Source organism: Tursiops truncatus, chromosome 16 (genome assembly GCF_011762595.2).
Source record: "Tursiops truncatus isolate mTurTru1 chromosome 16, mTurTru1.mat.Y, whole genome shotgun sequence".
NCBI classification, from domain to species: Eukaryota; Metazoa; Chordata; class Mammalia; order Artiodactyla; family Delphinidae; genus Tursiops; species Tursiops truncatus.
In genome coordinates this window covers 28,096,433-28,118,101 of record NC_047049.1, presented here as the reverse complement: position 1 = coordinate 28,118,101, position 21,669 = coordinate 28,096,433, and the positions used below count along the sequence as shown (strand labels likewise).

Here is a 21,669-nt window from a genome sequence, read left to right as displayed (position 1 = left end):
GTTTCTTCCTGGTTCAGTCTCAGAAGGTTGTGCTTTTCTAAGGTTTTGTCCATTTCTTCCAGGTTGCCCATTTTATTGGCATATTGTTACTTGTAGTAATCTCTCATGATCCTTTGTATCTCTGCAGTGTCATTTGTTCTTTTTCATTTCTAATTCTATTGATTTGAGTCTTCTCCCTTTTTTTCTTGATGAGTCTGGCTAATGGTTTGTTAATTTTGTTTATCTTCTCAAAGAACCAGCTTTTAGTTTTATTGATCTTTGCTATCGTTTCCTTCATTTTTTTTCATTTATTTCTGATCTGATCTTTATGATTTCTTTCCTTCTGCTAACTTTGGGGTTTTTTGTTCTTCTTTCCCTAATTGCTCTAGGTATAAGGTTAGGTTGTTTATTTGAGGTGTTTCTTGAGGTAGGATTGTATTACTATAAACTTCCCTCTTAGAAATGCTTTTGCTGCATCACATAGGTTTTGGGTTGTTGTGTTTTCATTGTCATTTGTTTCTAGGTAATTTTTTATTTCCTCTTCGATTTCTTCAGCGATCTCTTGATTGTTTAGTAGTGTATTGTTTAGCCTCCATGTGTTTGTGTTTTTTACAGATTTTTTTCCTGTAATTGATATCTAGTCTCATAGCACTGTGGTTGGAAAAGATACTTGATATGGTTTCATTTTTCTTAAATTTACCAAGGTTTGATTTGTGACCCAAGATATGATCTATCCTGGAGAATGTTCTATGAGCACTTGAGAAGAAAGTGTATTCTATTGTTTTTGGATGGAAAGTCCTATAAATATCAATTAAGTCCATCTTTTTTAATGTATGATTTAAAGCTTGTGTTTCCTTATTTACTTTCATTTTGGATGATCTGTCCATTGGTGAAAGTGGGGTGTTAAAGTCCCCTACTATGATTGTGTTTCTGTCAATTTCCCCTCTTATGGCTGTTAGCATTTGCCTTATGTATTGAGGTGCTCCTATGTTGTGTGTATAAATATTTACAATTGTTATATCTTCTTCTTAGATTGACCCCTTGGTCATTATGCAGTGTCCTTCTTTGTCTTGTGTAACAGTCTTTATTTTAAAGTGTATTTTGTCTGATATGAGAATTGCTATTCTAGCTTTCTTTTGATTTCCATTTGCATGGAATATCTTTTTCCATCCCCTCACTGTCAGTCTTTATGTGTCCCTAGGTCTGAAGTGGGCCTCTTGAAGACAGCATATATACGGGTCTTGTTTTTGTATCCATTCAGCCAGTCTATGTCTTTTGGCTGGAGCATTTAATCCATTTACATTTAAGGTAGTTATTGGTATGTATGTTCCTATTACTATTTTCTTAATTATTTTTGAGTTTGTTATTGTAGGTCTTTTCCTTCTCTTGTGTTTCCTGCCTAGAGAAGTTCCTTTAGCATTTGTTGTAAAGCTGCTTTGGTGGTGCTGAATTCTGTTAGCTTTTGCTTGTCTACAAAGGTTTTAATTTCTCTGTCAAATCTGATTGCAATCCTTGCTGGGTAGAGTAATCTTGGTTGTAGGTTTTTCCCTTTCATCCCTTTAAATATGTCCTGCCACTCCCTTCTGGCTTGCAGAGTTTCTGCTGAAAGATCAGCTGTTAACCTTGTGGGGAGTCCCTTGTATGTTATTTGTTGTTTTTCCCTTGCTGCTTTTAATATTTTTTCTTTGTATTTAATTTTTGATAGTTTGATTAATATGTGTCTTAATCTCTGTAGGTAGTCGTATATACCCACAGAGCAAAGTGGGTTTTTTTGTGTTGACAACCAGAATGGCTCTGCGTGATCCTCCGCATGATGGTGTTTACACTTTTAAGATGTTGGCAAGCATGTCTGGCTGCTATTATTTTAGGGTGTCCTGATTTTAGAAGAACATATGCTTTATTAGGGGAAGTGGGTAATGGGGAGTGGTTATCTAAGGGGTATAGAGTTTCAGTTTAGAAACACCTAGAAATGGTTAGGATGGTAAATTTTACATTATGCATTTTTAATCACAATACAAAAATTTGCTTTAAAAGTATTATTACATAAATAATACCTGATAATTATGGAAACATCAGTAAATACAGACAAGCAAAAAGGAAAATAAAATCACTGACAATCCTAACTGCTGAGTTTTCTTATTACACAAATGCACAAATTATGTGTAGGTTCATATTTGGATTTGCTGCTTAATAACCTGACTTTTTCAAACAAAGTTTACACTATTTTTAACCATGTTTTAAGTTCTGTATTCTTAATTGAAAATGAGAAGTAGGATGTTTCACATTTCTGTAAACTCTAAGGCCTCAAGACAGAAGTGCAGTGGCACGTTTTAGGGATACATGCCCCTCCACTGATGCTTCTCTGTTTAGGTCATGTGTCCTCAGGGGAAAGAAAGGCTCCCCAACTCCTGATTTGTCAGCCAGCTGTAATGACATCTTTCAGTGGTTCCTTTTAAGTATGAACCCATCTACAGAGGCTTCTGGTACTTTGGGAACTGGTGTGTCTACCTGTCCCTGGGGCTCTTCAGTCACATGTCTATCCAGTGGGGTAATGTAAATATGTGTCTCAGCAAGGTTAATGATTAAATTGTTGGGATGAAAGGTCGAAGGCCTGCCTTTGGAACATCAGAACATCAGAATGGGAGATATATGTTGCTACTTGCCTTCTACCTTCTCTGAGGAAAAGAGTAAATAAGAAACACAGTCATACAAGAGTCTTCATTCCAGAAGTGATCTAGGAATCATGCTGGAGAAGTTCTGCAACTCTACTTTTTGGGTAAGAAATTACACTTGTCCTCACTGTTGACTCTCCTCAACTCGGAACAAGTAGTAGATTAGCCTAGAGTGACCACTAATAAGAACTAGAAAAGTTAGATGTGCAGTTGGTCTAAAGTTCAGGGTTTCTTTTCTTTTTTTTTTTAAGATAAGTCATAATATCTCCCTAGGATATTCTATGTGGGGGAGATAATATATTTCTGCTCTAAAATACGTTTATCGTATCCCACACTCTTTTTTCTTGGACCAGGTAGCTGCAAAATTGCCTTCTCTAAAGAGAAATACGGGAAAGGCTTCCAATTTCATCAGTGTTAGGAGGGGGAATTGTTTGTGGAGTATGAGGACAAAGAGAAGGCCTGTGATTGAGTCTTGCTGAGAAATGCTGATGTTGAAATAATACTGATATGTTCTAGAGGAACCAGCAATTAGTGGTGTGACTGGAAGTTGAGGCTAGGGATGCAAATTTGGGCATCCTGAGCACTGAAACAGTTTTTGAACCATTAGAGCAGAGAATTCAAAACAGCGAGCATCGGTACCAAATGGTTTAGTAGAATAGAAATTTAGGGATTTTGAGGAAGTGTGGTGTGCAGACTCCTAGGATCAGAATCATCTCGAGTGCTTGTTAAACTGGTTTAACTATCTTAGGTAATTCTTCTGAATTCTAAAGTTAAATAATTTTATGGGGAGAGGAGAAGAGCAGGAATGAGATAACAGAGCACGTGGACAGCACTTCCCATCCTAGAAAGAACCTGGACCCCAAGGCCCTCGAGGCCAGGACATGTATACCACAGGAAGGTGGGGCTTAACATGCCCCAGGATCTCACCAGGCCATCTCAAGAGAATTCTTTCTGAGAATCATCTGACCGATCATCTTGGTCAGGGCACCTCAGTCTTTAAAGAGTCTGTGCAAACAGCTGAACAAAGCAAAAAATATTTGTAAGAAGAGAATAATCTACCCTCACATGATTCAGATGTAAGAACTGGCGCCCCACCTTCACCTCACAAGATACTTCTATTTATTGCAGAGTGCAAAGACCAGTAGAAAACTTGCTGGGAATAAGCCTTCCCTCCAATGTGCCATTGCTGCTCCTGTACCTAAGGCCTCTTCACGATCCGCCTTAAGCCCCTAGGGCTATAGGAGTTTAATTGCCAAAGTATGACTAAGCATTCTGCTACCTGCAGGTTAGGTTTGAGTGTCTGCCAGTGAGTTCAATCAATGCTAAAAACTAGAATAAGGTTTTTTTGTGTGTGTGTGTGTGTGGTACGTGGGCCTCTCACTGTTGTGGCCTCTCCCGTTGCGGAGCACAGGTTCTGGACGCTCAGGCTCAGCGGCCATGGCTCACGGGACCAGCCGCTCCGCGGCATGTGGGATCTTCCTGGACCGGGGCATGAACCCGTGTCCCCTGCATCGGCAGGCGGACTCTCAACTACTGCGCCACCAGGGAAGCCCTAGAATAAGAAGTTTTTATATCCCAGGACTGTTCTCCCCTTTAGGTTGAGGAATGGTCCTTCTTCTTCCCACAACTTGGCAAATGTGGTGGTGAAATTAAATCATAATAGATGGTGGAGAAATTCACTTAGAATCACAGAAAGAAAGGTTTTTAGAGGGTGGATTGGTCAGAAAAGTCACTAAATGACATTTAATGGTGAATTTATATCAATGGAGTTGGATAGGAAAATACAGCTAGTTAAAGGGTCAGGCTAAATATGGATATAGAACTGGGTTAAAATTGTTTGGAAGCAAGGGTAGGGGGATGGGTGTGAGCTGGGGGCTGGTATTCTCTTTTTTAAAATGCATGTATCCAACAATCATTCCATTTTGGTCCCCCAGAATTCCTCATTCCTGGATAGCCCGGAGGTGGACCTGCCACTTTGTTTTGAGCAAACTGTTCTGGTGTGGATTCCCTTGGGCTTCCTTTGGCTCCTGGCCCCTTGGCAGTTTCTCTATGTGTATAGATCCAGGACCAAGAAATCTTCTATAACCAAACTCTACCTTACTAAGCAGGTATGGGAACCCCACTATTTTCTAACTAATTTTGTGGTACACAATAGAGACATTTTCTTGGTGGTTCAAGTGTCTTCTTCCCTGTCTTTAACCAGCTTTTCCAGGTAGAGCCATGCTCTGGATGTCCCTGTCTCCATCTGTCCTATGCCTCATTGGCCCCCTGCCGTACTTCTTAGTTAAGTTACTTTGATTTTTGCATAAGAATAATGACTCATAAATCCTATGGATATTGGACTCTGGAAACACCAATGATGAGTAATCAGTCAGTTGAATAGTTGTGGTCTTTTCAGCATTTGAGAAGCAAATACTGGATTATCTATCTTTAAGCTGTTCTAATTAATCAGGAGACTATAATTCAGTTGGCATCTATCATGAAGTAAAAATGAACTATTTAATGTGTCCTCTGCTCCATTCAGCCAATCCAAACATTGCTCTTCTCCCCAGGGTTGGATCTGAAATGGGGCTTCCATTTTCCCAAAGTCAACCCTGAGTGTGGATGCTCGCTCAAAGTAGAGAGAGGAAGGGTGTGTGCTCACGGTGACATGCCTGAGTAGGGAAATAATGGAAAGAACAGGGGCTGCAGGAGGAATGAGGGTAGGAGCCTCTCAGCCAGCTGCACTGATTAATGCAGAGAAGGTCTTGTGAGAACCGAAAGATCCTCAACTGAGATTGTAAAACTACCTCTTAAAATCTATCATCTGCTTCTTTTCACTAGGTTTTTTCTATCCTGATTATTAAACAGGGCTTTTAGAGAGGCAAATTAGATTCGGTGTTCTATAAGCATACAGGCCAATGACCTCAGGTTACTGCAGTCTAAAAAGAAGGAAGGAAGAAATTTGGCCAAAGGAAGTTGGATTTGCATTGACACTCTGAGGTGGGGTGGTGGTGTGTTTTGTCTACTCTGGATAGAAGAACAGTCTGCGAGAGCTTGGAGCAGGGCTGTTGTCTCCCTCGCTGACCTGAGTGCCCAGCACAGGGCTTACCACTTGGTACACAATTGTTGGTATTAAATGCACTCTAGGAATAGGGATTGAGTCAAGAGTGTGTTAGACTGAACATTGAACAGCATGCTTCAGTACCCTTAGGGATGAGAGAGAGCTTTTGGTTAGTCAAGTTAGAGGGTTTCTATCATTTTCTGGAGCTTCCAAGAAAAGGTTGAGTAATGAGTAAATCAGTATCCCATTTTTATCATAGCTATTAATTAACTTTTAATAAACAACTTTATTGAGAAAGAATTCACATAGCATACAATTTCACCCATTTAAATATAATTCTTTTCTTTTTAAGTATTTTCATGATATGTGTAACCATCACCACAGTCACTTTTAGAACATTTTTTTCCCTCAAAAAGAAATCCTTTATCAACCCCTATCTCCCCATCTCCCCTAGCCCTAAGCAACCACTAGTATACTCTTTGTCGCTATAGTTTCCCTATTCTAAACATTTCATACGAGTGGAATCATATAATACATGATCTTTTATTATTGGCTTCTTTTACGTAGCATAAGGTTTTCAAGGTTCATACATGTTGTTTAAGGCTCATCCCTAATATTCCAATGTATGGATATATCATGTTTTGTTTAACTTTTATAAACACAAATCTCTATAGATAAAACTGTAGATAAAAAGAAATGTATTAGCTTTTTTTTTTCCTGTAGCTAATAATCCACTCACCCTTGCTCATAGTTTCAGGAGCTTCGTTTATAATTTATACTTTCTTTTGTCCTCCACCCTGAGAGTGATAGGCACAGAGTAGCATCCTCTTAAAAATTTCAGAATAATTGGTTTCTCCTCTGAAACAGGAGTATAATTCCTCAGAAAGTAAAAATTCACTTCTTCTATGAGAACCTTCTTCTTGGATCACTCCTTAACTTCATTTCTTCACTTCCTATTCTACCTGCCTTTGGGCTGTTTGTTCCTCTCTGATTCTCTTGAACTGTCATTGCTGTTTGGTCATTAGTGCAGTGTTTACCTCATCTGGACTAAGTCAATTTGCTTGCCTAAGCTAGTGAGAGACTCTACTAGTTTGTTTAAAGGTACACCCTTACGCGAAGCACCCTGTGCATAGTAGGTAATTGAATGAATTGAATTAAAAAATGAATGAATGGAGGAGCTCATTTAGTCCCAGGGTAACAAAAGAGGAGTATTGTTCTGGAGGTTGTGGATCTGCTGAGGTCAGATGTGCAGCAAAAGTGGACTTACTGTTGAGCTAGTGAGACATGGGAATCATCTTCAAGTATCTGTAGAAGTCTAACATAGAAGACTGCCTAGCTTATTCTGAAAAGTTTCAGAGAGCAAAATCGAGGGAAGTCAGTGTAGCTTGTTCCAGGGGAGCTGCCTTTAGCCAAACATACAGAAGAACTTTCTTTCTTTCCTTTTTTATTTTTTTGTGGATGATTTACCCTTTTTATCCCTTACTCTTACGTAAACTTAAAAAAGACAGAAAATCAAAGATAAGTAAATTATTTTCAGCTGTACCAAAGTTTAAGCACTTAAATTTGAGACAGCTTTATCAGTTGACTTTTCTTTGAGAGGGTTTTAAATAAGTTCAGTTGTGAAGACCATTACAAAGGTGGAAGAACTTTCTTACAGTAATAACTGTCTGATAGTAGAATGGTCTGCTGGGGGATGTAGTTCCTGAAAATAGTGAAACTGAAGTTAGACGTTTGTCTGCCAGGGAAGTGATGGAAATAGACACCCTCTGTAATGGGTCAAAAGTTCAACCAGAGTGCTTTCATAAAGCACTGGGAAAAGGAGGACTGTGCAGAGGTGGAAAGATATTAAATACGGCCAAACCACTTTCCTTTCCTTTTTTTTTTTTGGCTGCACCTCATGATTTGCAGGATTTTAGTTCCCGGACCAGGGATTGAAGCCACGCCCTCGGCAGTGAAAGCACCGGGCCCTTGGACTGCCAGGGAATTCCTTTTGCTTTTTTTAATATTTATTTATTTATTTATTTATGGCTGCATCGGGTCTTAGTTGCAGCATGTGGGATCTGTTTTTTTCTTTTTAAATATTTATTTATTTTTGGCTGCATTGGGTCTTCCTTGCTGTGTGCGGGCTTTCTCTAGTTGCGGTGAACGGGGGCTACTCTTCATTGCAGTGCACTGGCTTCTCATTGCAGTGGCTTCTTTTGTTGCGGAGCTCGGGCTCTAGGCACGCGGGCTTCAGTGGTTGTGGCATGCAGGCTTCAGTAGTTGTGGCTCACGGGATCTAGAGTGCAGGCTCAGTAGTTGTGGCACACGGGCTTAGTTGCTCCATGGCATGTGGGATCCTCCTGGACCGGGGCTCAAACCCGTGTCCTCTGCATTGGCAGGTGGATTCTTAACCAGTGTGCCACCAGGGAATCCCGGCATGCAGGATTTTTCATTGTGGCCCATGGGCTCCAGAGTGTCTGGGCTCTGTAGTTGAGGCACACAGGCTCTGTAGTTGTGGATCATGGGCTCAGTAGTTGTGGCACGTGGGCTTAGTTGCTCCTCAGTACCTGGCATCTTAGTTCCCCAACCAGGAATCGAACCCACATCCCCTGCATTGGAAGGTGGATTCTTAACCACTGCACCACCAGGGAAGTCCCCATACTTTCTTTTTTAATACCAATGATATTGTGTCTCTTTAGGAAGTTGAGTTCAGTAAACTCCACGTGTACTTGAAACTCCTCCAGTGATTCAGAGATCAAGGGCAAAGACTTTTTACGGACTTGGTAATCATTAAACAACCACAATATTTCCCAGACTGTGATTAAGAAAAGCCTATAGTATGTTTCTGATTATAAAAAGAATGCATTATTGTAGAAAGTTTATTTGATTATTGTAGAAAGTTTGTCAGCTCTAGGGAAATAGGAAATCATTGATAATTGTATCACTGACATACTCCTGTTAACATTTTGCGATGTTTCCTTTTACTCTCTTTAAAAAACTAAACAAACAAACAAAAAAACAAAATGAAAAGAAAAAGACTCTTTCTCAACCCTCTACCTTCTAGTCCTGTTCTCCAGAGGCTGCCATTTAAAATTATTTTGATGGTTACGTCCATATCTATAAATAATGTGTTTATACCTGTATTTCTTGATCCATCAACTTCAAAAAATATCTATTTCTGTCCTCTATGAAAGACAAAGAATTTAGCTCATTGACCCAGCTCCCTAGCTTCCTTTTTCTCTCTTCCTCTTTCTCTCAGTCTTTTAATTTTGTGTGATTATGTTCTGTTCTTCTGTAGGTTACCTTTATACCTAAAAGTAATCTGCCATCAATTTTATTGTATTTATTTGGCCGCGCCACACAGCTCGCAGCACCTTAGTTCCCCGACCAGGGATTGTACCTGAGGCCACGACAGTGAAAGCCCTGAATTCTAACCACTGGATCGTCAGAGAACTCCCTTCCCCCTCCTTTTTTTTCCCATCAATTTTAGGCTCTAGTTCTTCCTTTCTTTTTCCTTATTTCACATATAACATTGTATAAGTTGAAGGTGTACGGTGTGTTGATTAGATACGTTTATATATTGCAATATGATTACCACCATACTGTTAGCTAACACTTCTATCATGTCACATAATTATCTTCTTTGTGTGTGTGTGAGAACATTTAAGATCTAGTCTCCTAGCAACTTTGAAGTATGTGATACAGTATTTTGACTATAATCACAAGCACATGACAAACTTGCAGTTAGAAGATAAATAAGTTCTGGAGATCAAATGAGATTTTTTTTCAGTTTATAGTCTTTTTAAAACTGAGACATAATTGACATATAACATTATATTAGTTTCAGCTGTTACAGCATAAGAATTTGAAATGATCACTACAATAAGTCTAGTTAACATCCATCACCATACATAGTTACATAATTTTTGTTCTTGTAATGAGAACTTTCAATGTCTACTTTCTTTTTTTTATAAATTTATTTATTTTTATTTTTGGCTACCTTGGGTCTTCATTGCTGCAGGCGAGCTTTCTCTAGTTGTGGCGAGCGGGTGCTGCTCTTTGTTGCGGTATGGGGGCTTCTCATTGTGGTGGCTTCTCTTGTTGCAAAGCATGGGCTCTAGGCATGCGGGCTTCAGTAGTTGTGGCTCGTGGGCTTAGTTGCTCCGCGGCATGTGGGATCTTCGCGGACCAGGACTGGAACCCGTGTCCCCTGTATTGGCAAGTGGATTCTTAACCTTGCGCCACCAGGGAAGCCCTCAATACCTACTTTCTTAACAGTACTGTATTGTGTATTTGAAAGTTCTAAACTATAGTCACCATTGCTGTACATTATATCCTCATCTCAGTGCCCCTTTGTGTAAGACAAGAGATTTAGCGCTCCCAATAAAATTTTCAGAACGAGCAATAGTAAATAAAGTCTCTAGGTTCTTGCTTTCTGAAAATGTTGATCTGACTGTGGAATGCTAGGTTCAAAAAAAATTTTTTTGAAGTTTGAAGTTGTTGCTATGTTGTTCCCCCAAGTCCTGTGCTACCAAGTTAGAATTCTTCTCATTCCTTGTTATCCTCTCTAGCAGCTTTATCCTCTTTATTCTTGATGTCCTGAAATTTCATAAGAGTGTCTACATGGGTCTCTTTTCATTCAATGGGTTCTATACTTTTAACCGAAAGACTCATGTCTTATCTCTGAGAAATTTTTATATTATTCTTTTCATTTCCTTTCCTCTAATTCTAAAATTCCCTATCTCTAGAACTTCTTGTTAGATAGATGTTGGACTCGCTGAATTGACCCTCCTTCTCAACTCTTTAGAATTTCTTTTTCTCTTTTCCCCTCTGTTCTGGGAGATTTTCCTAATTTTTTCTTTTAATCATCCTAAAGAGCCTTTATTTTAGCAATAATGGGATTGATTCCTAAGAATTCTCTGCTAAATAATAGCGCTTATCCTATTAGTTAAAGGTTCTTTCTTTGCTGGTTTTAATTATAAAGGGCCCAATATCTCTTCCTGAGCCATCCTGGATGAATGAGGCTTATGGAATGAGTAGGCATAGATGGATGGGAGTAGGGAGGGGTGAGGGTAGGGGAGCTGATACTAAAGATCATCATCTTGAGGGATAAGGTACTGGTGGACCTCCTCAGTGGAGGTAATAATTCTCCCTCCTGATGGGTGGGCGGTAGTCCTTTAGAACAAAAAGATGTGTATCATGTCTTATGAGCTCATAGTACAAATATTTGACAGACTTGGAGTCATCTTAGGGTCACAGAGTTGCAGTCATTAACTTCAAAGTTTACATGGCGAGAAGGCTGGGAGTAATGACCAAGGAAAGGGAATAGTGCCGTCCCAATTGGGTTGGAGGAATTCCCCCTTTAAATCTGTTTTATTAGTTATCTATTGCTATGGAACAAATTAGTCCAAAACTTAGCGGCTTAAAAATAAACATTTTTTTTTTTTAAATCTGTTTCTATGGGTCAGAGATTTGGGAGCAGCTTACCTGACTTCAGGGTCTGTCATGAGGTTGCTGTTATTAATATGCAGGCTCTGCCTAAGGTCACCTGAAGGCTTGACTGGGGCTAGAAGATCTGCTTCTAAATTGACACACCCACATGCTTTTGGCAGGAGGTCTCAGCTCCTTACCAAGTGGACCTCTCCATAGAGCTACTTGAGTGTCCTCACGATGAGGCTGGAAGTTTACCTTGCTGTGAGTGATCTGAGAGAGAGAACAAAGAGGAAGCCACATTGTTTTCTATGACCTAATCTTGGAAGTCGCACACTGTCACTTCTGCCATATTCTATTTATTACAAGTGAGTCAGAGCTCAGCCCATACTCAAGGGAAGGGGAACTAAGCTATCTATTGAAGGGAGGAGTATTGGAGAATTTGTGGACGTATTTTAAAACCATGACAATCAACGTTCCTTAACAACACTTAGCATACTTTGAACTTTATTCCATTACTTGAATATATATATCATTGATTCCATAATTATTGTGTTATCTGAATCATTGCCTACCATTTTTATTGAAGTATAGTTGATGTACAATGTTATATAAGTTACAGATGTACATATAGTGATTCACAATTTTAAAGGTGAATACTCCATTTATAGTTATTATAAAATATTAGCTATATTCCCCATGTTGTACAGTATATCCTTGTAGCTTATTATATACTTAACAGTTTGTTCCTCTTAATCCCCTACCCTTATATTGCCCCTCCCCTCTTCCCTCTCCCCACTGGTAACCAACTAGTCTGTTCTCTGTGAGTCTGCTTCTTTTTTGATAACAAAAAGAATATAATATAAATTCTCTAGTTTGTTATATTTTTTAGATTCCACATATAAGTGATATCATACAGTATACGTCCTTCTATGACTTATTTCACTAAGCATAATGCCCTCCAGGTCTATCCATGTTGCTGCAAATGGCAAAATTTCATTCTTTATTATGGCTGAGTAGTATTCCATTGTGCGTGCGTGTGTGTGTGTGTGTGTGTGTGTATATCACATCTTTATCCATTCATCTGTTGATGGACACTTAGGTTGCTTCCATATCTTGTGCTACCTACTATTTTTACCATCCATTACTGGGAACCATTCTATTCTTAAGAATGGTATCTTCCTAACAGTGTTTTTTTTTTTGCCTTCTCAGGTGCTTGTTGGGTTTCTTCTTATTCTGGCAGTCATAGATCTGGCCCTTGCACTCACAGAAGACACTGGACAAGCCACAGTCCCTGCCGTTAGATATACCAATCCAAGCCTCTACCTGGGCACATGGGTGAGACCCATCATCACTTCTATCCTGTTTATCTTCTCTCTACTCATAGCCATCCAGCTGAAATTTGCTCCTATGGAATGAAATAAAGTCCAATTTCATCTACCTTTTTCAAGGGACCTATGATGAAGCAAAGCTTGGTTGTAATAGGGTGAAACCAATTTTAGCTTTTCATTTGCTTTTAAACACTACTTTTAATGCCTTCTTCCTAAGGTAAGTACTAGCTTTAATGATTAACATGTAACTTATGCCCTCATATCTTGCCATCTAAGGATCACAGATGAAATCCAAGTTTCTTGATGTAAAAGAATTTTCTACATGCTGTAAACATTTTTAAGTTGATTGGTGACTCTAATCAATGGATCACTGAGTCTAGACTTGTTTGTGTAAATTTGATGACAGAAACTTGTGTCTCTCCTACAGGCAGGGTTTTTTGTGGGGGGAGGGAGAGCTGTACAGTGTTTAAAAAAAAATTGAATTCGTTACCATCATTTTATTTATTTTTTATTTTTGGCCGCGTCAAGCGGCTTGTGGGATCCTAGTTCCCCAACCAGGGATCAAACCCAGGCCCCCAGCAGTGAAAGTGCCAAGTCCTAACCACTGGACCGCCAGGGAATTCCCGTTACCATCATTTTTGTTTTTTTGTTTTTCGTTTTTGTTTTTGTGGTACGCAGGCCTCTCACTGTCGTGGCCTCTCCTGTTGTGGAGCACAGGCTCCGGACGCGCAGGCCCAGCGGCCATGGCTCACGGGCTCAGCCGCTTCGCGGCATGTGGGATCTTCCCGGACCGGGGCAGGAACCCGTGTCCCCTGCATCGGCAGGCGGACTCTCAACCGCTGCGCCACCAGGAAAGCCCCGTTACCATCATTTTGAAAGAGGAAGATACAACATAATTATTTTGATTCCTAAACTTTCTTGAAAAATCAGAATGCCTGGCAACTTTGGGCCGACATTCCCACAGGGCAGCAGTCAGCTAGGACTGAGTAGCAGTTGGTTGCATTAGACCAGGTATGTGCTCAGTACTGTCCTCCACCCTCACTTCACTCAGTAACATGCTCTGCTTGGCCCCTGTAAGGACTTCGTTTTGTCACTGTTGTTATAAAGCAGAGAAGAGTCTAGAGAGCAGTGCGCTGGAGCCAGCTCACGGAGCTGACTGCGCCTCTCTTCCCAATCCTGAGTTTGGTGACATCATGTTGGAGATTGAAATCCACCACGGTGGGAGTATTTATACCATGGAAATTCACACATGCCACAAATCATGGCTTTGTTTTCAGAATGCCCGTTTACTAGCACAAAACTGGGTCTGGGAAAACAACATTTAATTAATTGTAACTAAGTGAATAATGCGAGGCAAAGTTTTTTGTTGTTGCTAATTGCTTAGTCTAATATTATTAGAAAATATTGTGATAAGACGCCTTGCACCTATTCAGCAGAATCTGCCTCCCCAACCTGATTACTGTAGTGCCTGAAATTATTTTCTTGGGCCTCAGAAAGATTTTTCTGGCTCCCAAAGTTATTCCATTTAGATGCAGGTGGTGACCCTCTGCGTTCTTCTCTGACTCCCTGCCCAAGTGTGGTGAATAGAGATGGGATAGGGAAGGGAGTTCCAGAGAGAGCACTGGGGTCCTGAAAGAAAAAGTCGGATGGTATCAGGGAGGAAATGTACTATTTGGCGTCAGATTAGTTACAACAATCTCCCCCTTCAGCCCCCGTTTCTTCCCCTGTTCTCTGACATCCTTCTTTCCTCTTGTCCTTGGTGTTAGTGACAATATTTTTCAAAACATGATGTGAATTTCTCGCTAGATCCTGGTTTTGCTGATCCAACACAGCAGGCGATGGTGTGTACAGAAGGACTCTTGGTTCCTGTCCGTGTTCTGGATTCTCTCAATACTCTGTGGCACTTTCCAGTTTCAGACTCTGATCCGGACACTCTTAAGGGTAAGGAGGAAAGAGATGGTGATATGAGGAGGTACCGCTGGGCAACTTCTAAGTTGGAGTAAATGACATAAGGTAAATTGAGTTGCAGGGTAGGATTGTATTTAGGGGATTTGATAACAGACTTTAATCACAGGCATTGATACATAGGGGCTGTTTAGACTTAATTCAGATAAAAGGCTCATTTTCTTTGTCCCCTCCCATAGGGCAGCAACCCTAACCTGGCCTATTCCTGCGTGTTCCTCATCTGCTATGCACTCCAGATCCTGGTCCTGATCCTTTCAGCATTTTCAGAAAAAAATGACTCATCAAAAGTGAGACTCTAAATATGACCACTTCATATATTATTTAATTGGATGGTATCTTGACAGATGTAACTTTGAGATGTCTAGGTCTCATGAAGGTCCCACAAGCCCAGAATATACTAGTATAGTCCATTTTGTGATGTAAGGAAACAAAGTGACTAGAATTTGGAAACACTGACTTCTTTTTTTTTTTTTTTTTTGCGGTATGCGGGCCTCTCACTGCTGTGGCCTCTCCCGTTGCGGAGCACAGGCTCCGGACGCGCAGGCTCAGCGGCCTTGGCTCACGGGCCCAGCTGCTCTGCGGCATGTGGGATCCTCCCGGACCGGGGCACGAACCCGCGTCCCCTGCATCGGCAGGCGGGCTCTCAACCACTGCGCCACCAGGGAAGCCCGGAAACACTGACTTTTATATTGACCCACCAAGCTTCAGCATAGACAGTTAATTCCTACATCTATGCCAAAAAGTCTGGTTATCATTCTACTGGTGACCTTAGCGTCTCCAAACAAACACGTTGACCAGCCTACTTCAGTGTCATGTCTAGTTTCTAGCACAACATCATATTTAGAAAACTCTGCTTCTGATTTTAGAGTTCCATAGAATTCCTGTTTCTAATTGATTTACTGTCTGATTTTTTGTGTGTCTTGCAGCATCCTTCAACCACAGCTTCATTTCTGAGTAGCATCACCTTTAGTTGGTATGACAGGTAGGAAATACCTGGAGTGTGGCTTGTCTATATCCCTCCCCCCTCACTCTCCTGAAAGTGATGGAAATCTTAATTTTAAAAGTGCCTGCCATGGCTTCCATTTCTCCTCTACTTAGCGTCAGAGGATGTTAAAACATACAGATCAGTTTACTGCAGTCCCTTCACTGGGCGGATGGGGAAGCTGAGGAGAGGAAGGAGGGGGGTTTGCTCTTGGTAGCCTGAGGAGTTCCATGAAAAAAAAAGGATAGGAGAAAAAGGCAGTAGGACAGGAAAAGGGAAATTTGGGGTCAAGGAGTGTGGCACAGACTCGGGTAAGGGATGAAATAGCTGTTCTGGGCTTCCAGAGGATCTGCAGCAGCCGTCCTTGGCCTTTGTAGTTCCACGGACCCCTTTGGCAGCCTGGTAACACCCATGAATCCCTTCTCAGATGATGTTTTAAATGTGTACAATAAAAGACATGGGATTATAAAGGGAAACAAATATATTGAAATGTAGTTACCAAATTTGTGATATAGTAATACATGTGCTTCTTTATTAATGCATTAAATATCAAGACCTAATGCTGGCTGGGTTTAATAGTTTCAAAGCAGTGATGAGTGTAAATGAGCCATGAAAACATCTGTGACTTTTGTTACCTGGTAACAAGTACTCTGTTTTAGAACTGTGGTGGGTTGACTACATTCATATTAGAAGGAGAGGCTAAATTTCAGTTAGAAGCTAATAAAAGTAAAGATGTAATTTATTTTCCATCCATGTTCTCAAATCCCAGGTTGAGGAGCCCTGATCTAGAGAGAGAGTATTAGAGGCACCCCCAGGTCTGCTCAGTTCCTTCAGGGCATCGTGGAGGCTCCTCAGGGAGATGCCAGGGCAGCAGAGAGGCAGCCAGTGTTTGAGAAGGAAGGAACAGGATCGGGGGAGGTGATGCGCTTTTGGCTCTCAATTCAGTAGGACTTCTTCCCCTTCTCTTGTTTTCTCCCACCTTCCATCACCCCCACCCACTCCCTTTTCTGCTCTCCCCACTCCTCTTTCGAGTTCCAAGAGCTAGGAGCTGGGATAGTAGAGCAAGGGAGAAGCCCCATTCTTCTGTCCCTCCATCCTGGGACTGAATGGTTTTCACAGAGGCAGCGAGGAGACAGACTCTGGTCCCACCTGCAGGGCCTCAGCCTGTGGGTCACTCTTGTTCCAGCATCGTTCTGAAAGGCTTCAAGAAACCTCTGATGCTTGAAGATATCTGGGATATTGATGAAGAGACTAAAACAAAGACACTAGTCAGCAGGTTTGAAAAGTACATGGCAGGAGAGCTGCAGAAGGCCCGGCAGGCATTCCAGAAACGGCAGCAGAAGAACTCCCAGCGGAACCCTGGAGCCAGGCTGCATGGTTTGGACAAGAACCAGAGTCAAAGCCAAGATGTCCTTGTCCTGGTAACTTTCCCACGAGTGTCTGTTCGAATGTGCTGTATGTCTTTGGCAAGCGGACACCAATGTCCTGGTGAATCTGTCCTTTCATTTTGACAGCACTTTATACTTTACAGTGCATTTTATATTATTAGTAATATTCACAATACTAATAGTACCTTAGTGATGGTTACATGGGAGTATAATGTAGTACTGATCTCTCTCATTTGGGGTATATTTGAAATTTTCCACAATAAAATGTTTTTTTTTAATAGAAAAATAAAAGAATACCTTAGCATTACTAGAATCTACACATTGGTGGGATTTAGCATTAGCAGCTAATTTATTTTTTTATTCACTTGAAAATATTTGAGTACCACTGTGTGTCAGAGACCATTCTGGGCACAGGTATAAGGATCAGCCTGAAAGAGTATTAAGAAAACATGTTAATGTGTCTGGAGTGAAGTGCTTCCTTAGAGTAACAGGAGAGGCTTCTCAGAGGAGATGACATTTGGGTAAAGATCCAAGCGATGAAAAGAGCCCATGAGAAGGAAGCGTATTTCACTCAGAGGGCGCAGGATGGGGGAAGCAGAGAGGGGAACATGGTTGGCTTGTTTGAAGAAGAGAAAGAGGATGCGGGAGCATGGAGAGAGAGGCTGAGTGAGGGGTGAGGTGAGCTCGGGGAAAGGGGCAGGGATTAAGCGGTGTAGACCCTCATGGGCCATGGTGAGGAGCCTGGATTTTATTTTAACTCTGATGGAAAGCCGGTGGAAAGTTTTGAGCAGAGGCGTAATGCAGTCAGATTTACATTGTTAAAAGCCCACTGAAGCAGCTGCCAGGAGAACGGATGGTTGGGAGGCAAAAGTGGAAGCTGGGAAGCAGGTTGAGGCAGGTGTTCAGGCAAGAGACAAATCAGATGGGACCTCAGTGAGAGGAATTACAAGAGGATGTCACTGAGGCTGAGAGGCTGGAGTTGGGGGCCTGGTGGGGACTCCTGAGACAGGAAAAGGAAGAGGTGGGAGAGTGGGTGGTGATATTGCATGTAGTAGATTCCCGGGGTCGAAGAAACAAAGCACCACGAACCGCGTGGCTTAAAACAACAGAAATGTATCGTCTCACAACTCAGGAGGCCAGAGGTCTGAAATCAAAGCATCAGCTGGGCCATGCTCCCTCTAAAACCCGTAGGGAAGAAACCTTCCTTGCCTCTCCCACCTTCTGGGTTTTACCAGCCGTCCTTGGTGTTCCTTGGCTTGTGGATGTTTTCACTCCACTCTCTGCCTCTGTCATCATGTGTCCTCTTCCCCCATGTCTGTGTCTCTTCTTACAATGACACCAGTCATATTGGAGTAAGACCCATTCCATGACACACTCTAATGACCTCATCTTGATTACATCTGCAAAGGCCCTATTTCCAAACAAGGGCACGTTCTAAGGCACCGGGGGTTAGGACTTCAACATAACTTTTGGGGGGATTCTATTCGACCCATAACATCCCACAATGACCATGAACAAGAAGAGAATGGAAAGGCTTTTAAGCATCCGAAATATATATATATATAAAATCACGCCCATGCCCTTCCCTCCCATGATGCCCCACAGTCCCCCAGTCAGAGGCTGTTCTTTGCTTTTTCATGGTATTCTCACCAGGTTTGTTGCCTGTTTTCCTAATCCAAAATAGATCCGAAGTATCAGGAGGGAGAGAGGGGGGAACAGTGATAGTAGCTAAAAGGGTGAATGGGATCAGGCAGTGGAGAGAAGACCGAAACCTGTACAAAGAGGGCAGCAGGGCTCAGGGGCTAACACTTGGGAACTGTTCAGTAAAGACAAAGTCTTCCACCACGCAGCTCTGCAAGCACTGATGTTGTCTGGTTTTGTACCCAGGAAGAAACTAAAAAGAATAAAAAGAAGTCTGAGACCACTAAAGACTTCCCCAGGTCCTGGTTGGCGAAAGCCCTCTTCAAAACTTTCTACGTCATCCTCCTGAAATCATTCCTGCTGAAGCTGGTGTATGACATCCTCATGTTCCTGAATCCTCAGCTGCTGAAGTGAGTCCCCAGGCCCTGGCTTGTCCTTGCAGGGCCTCCTCTGCCACTCTGCTTTTTGCCCCTTGTATATGCAGGCAGGAGACTATTATTGAGTTTCCATTTTTTAAAATGCTCATAATTTTCTTCAACCTTACAGCTTTGTGTTCATGAAAAGCACAAGGCATTTTTCAAGATCTAAAATGATCTGAAAAATCATTTAGATCTTTAGCCTCCCTCTTTTCCATGTCCTTCTCCTCGTAGGAAGCCAGATGCTTCTTAGGGGTGCTTTCTTCTTAAACAGAACTGCTGTGAGCCGAGTCATGTCCAAAACGTGGGCCTCATACCCCAGGAGAGGCTTGTACATAGTCTCTGTAACCTCATTGCTCCACAGTCATGCATTCAGTGGGAGGTTCGGGTTAATCATGACAGGACTTCAGTCTGCCAGGATCTATGGAATGAACTATCCTCCAGGGGAAACCCTTCTAACTCACGCTGGATACAAGTCCTAATTCCTTTCCAGGAATCAATCAACTTGCTACATAACATCCTCTTTTACCAGAGGGTAGGGAAAGAGAGCGTCAAAGAAAGCATTGCAGTGGCAGCTTTGTGGAGCACACGTTATCCCGTCTCACGGTCATGGGTCGTCAACCCTTAGCCCTTGCTGCCTATCTCTAAAAAAGGCAAGAGTGCTGGCATGGCTGTGGAGCTCAGTCTTCCAAGAGCATTGAACAATTCTGGTCACTTTTGTTACCAACCGGGTAGGATAGCGTAGCTGGCTGTGCACGAGGAGGGTGAAGAGCCCTCGGAGGCTTGACGGCGCCACTTACTTGGTTTTGCTCTGGCAGATTGCTGATCTCCTTTGCAAATGACCATGACATATATCTGTGGACTGGGTATCTCTACTCAATCCTCTTCTTCGCCGTGGCCCTCATCCAGTCTGTCTGCCTTCAGTATTACTTTAAACTGTGCTTTATGCTGGGCATGAAAGTACGGACCACCATCATGGCTTCTGTATATAAGAAGGTAAGTGGAATATGCCAGGCATCACCAGAGAAAATCCCCTTTGTAAACCTGAGCATTTCCTCCCAGATAGAGGAAAATTTGACGGAAATGATAACTGATCTCAACACTGGATTTTGGCTAAACACACAGCCTTCTTTAGATATTTCTTTGGAGATGAAAATGAAAAGTGTGTATACAGACATAGAGCGTCTGTGTGTGTGGGGTGGGGTGCACTCCAGGGAAAAGCCGGCAAGCTGTTCTCTGCCCGGGATCTGCCTTCCAGCTTTGAAGGCTTGCATACCGTCCCTCTCTTCCTTCCTCTCTCCACAAGGTGACAACACCTTGGGACAGAATGTAAAGTCAGAAAAGAAGCTGGCCAAGGGCAGACTCTTCAAATCACCAACATTTAAACCAAATACTACATGAAACTTGGCTCATAAGACCTGGTGTGTCCATCTCAAATCACAGTTTTGCCATAGACTAGAATGCTCTGTGAACCAGGACTCCATCTCCTCAGACTGACTTTTGCCTAGCAACTTCTTTTTCTCAGTCTTGAGTAACGACCAACACGTCCTCTGCCTGATTCCTTTTTTGGATTTGTAAATACCTTCAATATTTGGATTTGTAAATAGCTTCCCAAGTTCTGCAGACTTGGGAGCTATTCCATTTCCTTAAGATGATTTTCCCCATCTTCCCTCTGACACGTTGCTTTTAATGTTGAACTTTCTCAGAGCAACTTTATTTCCCTCCGTCCTAGACACCAAGGTGAATTCTCATTTTTTCCCTTAAGAAATGAAAGTAGAGTCAAGTATATCTCAATTTAAAAAATAAATAAAAAGAAATGAAAATAGTGACTACAAGCCTGAGGAGAAAATTCATCCATTAGGAGATGATGATACTTTTTATAGGTCAGAACATCAGTCGGTTGCCTTTTCTTCCTCTTTTTCATCCACCACTGGAGTGTTCCATCATAGTGATTTCTCTGTTACAGTTCCTGATTTTATCCTTTGCTTTCCTCTCTTAAGACTCCAGTGTGTCTTTTGTCTTTCCTGAGTAGATGCTGACTCGTCGAGAGACCCAGAGAGGTGATCCAAATGTCTTTAGATCAGAAGTCTGGTCAAGTTCTTTGAACTTCCAGATACCCTCACACTGGAATTTAATTCTCCAAATTAAATTTGGAGAATTAATTATTAATTAATTAAATTTGGAGAATTTAATTCTCCAAAATTAAAATATTAATCCCCTTATTCCTTCTGGAGATACTGTATTTCTGCTGGTTTGCAGGATATGAGGTCACTAACCAGGCTGTCTCAGACATTTCTATGAACGTACACTTTTACAATTGTGATGATTCATTTCCACTACTTTGATTCTTAATATTGATATGTTCCAAGTTTTGCAACTGTTACAATCCATAAGGATAGAGCCCTTAATGAGACCTTCATTCAAATAAATATTGCTACTAAAATAGAATTTTTTTTTTAAAGATTTTGTTTGATGTGGACCATTTTTAAAGTCTTTATTGAATTTGTTACAGTATTGCTTCTGTTTTATGTTTTGTTTTTTTGGCCCCAAGGCATGTGGGATCTTAGCTCCCTGACCAGGGATCGAACCTGCACCCCGGGCATTGGAAGGCGAAGTCTTAACCACTGGACCACCAGGGAAGTCCCTAAAATAGAATTTAAAATTGACTAATTTTATATGTTTAGATTATGCTTCATTTATGAAATGTTATGAAACATTTTTTACATCCATTATCAATTCTTAGTAACTGCATTACCCCTAGTTTACAGAGAAGTAGGGCTTAGATCATTTCGATGCCTAGAATCACATAGACAGGACCTGCCTCTAGACAAGGGCTATTG

The 21,669-nt window shown here is 41.5% G+C and overlaps 1 protein-coding gene across 1 annotated transcript in view; it reads left to right on the top strand.

Moving 5' to 3' along the window:
- Positions 1-4,473: 4,473 nt before the first annotated feature.
- The window catches only part of ABCC2 (ATP binding cassette subfamily C member 2), a 66,930-nt gene continuing 49,734 nt past the window's right edge, over positions 4,474-21,669 (top strand). Inside the window, exons 1-8 of the mRNA XM_033841898.2 lie at positions 4,474-4,759; positions 12,319-12,444; positions 14,244-14,378; positions 14,582-14,689; positions 15,329-15,384; positions 16,571-16,805; positions 18,660-18,823; positions 19,648-19,825. Coding sequence (XP_033697789.1) covers positions 4,547-4,759; positions 12,319-12,444; positions 14,244-14,378; positions 14,582-14,689; positions 15,329-15,384; positions 16,571-16,805; positions 18,660-18,823; positions 19,648-19,825 — 1,215 coding nt within the window. The 5' untranslated portion in view covers positions 4,474-4,546. The remainder of the gene's footprint in view (positions 4,760-12,318; positions 12,445-14,243; positions 14,379-14,581; positions 14,690-15,328; positions 15,385-16,570; positions 16,806-18,659; positions 18,824-19,647; positions 19,826-21,669) is intronic.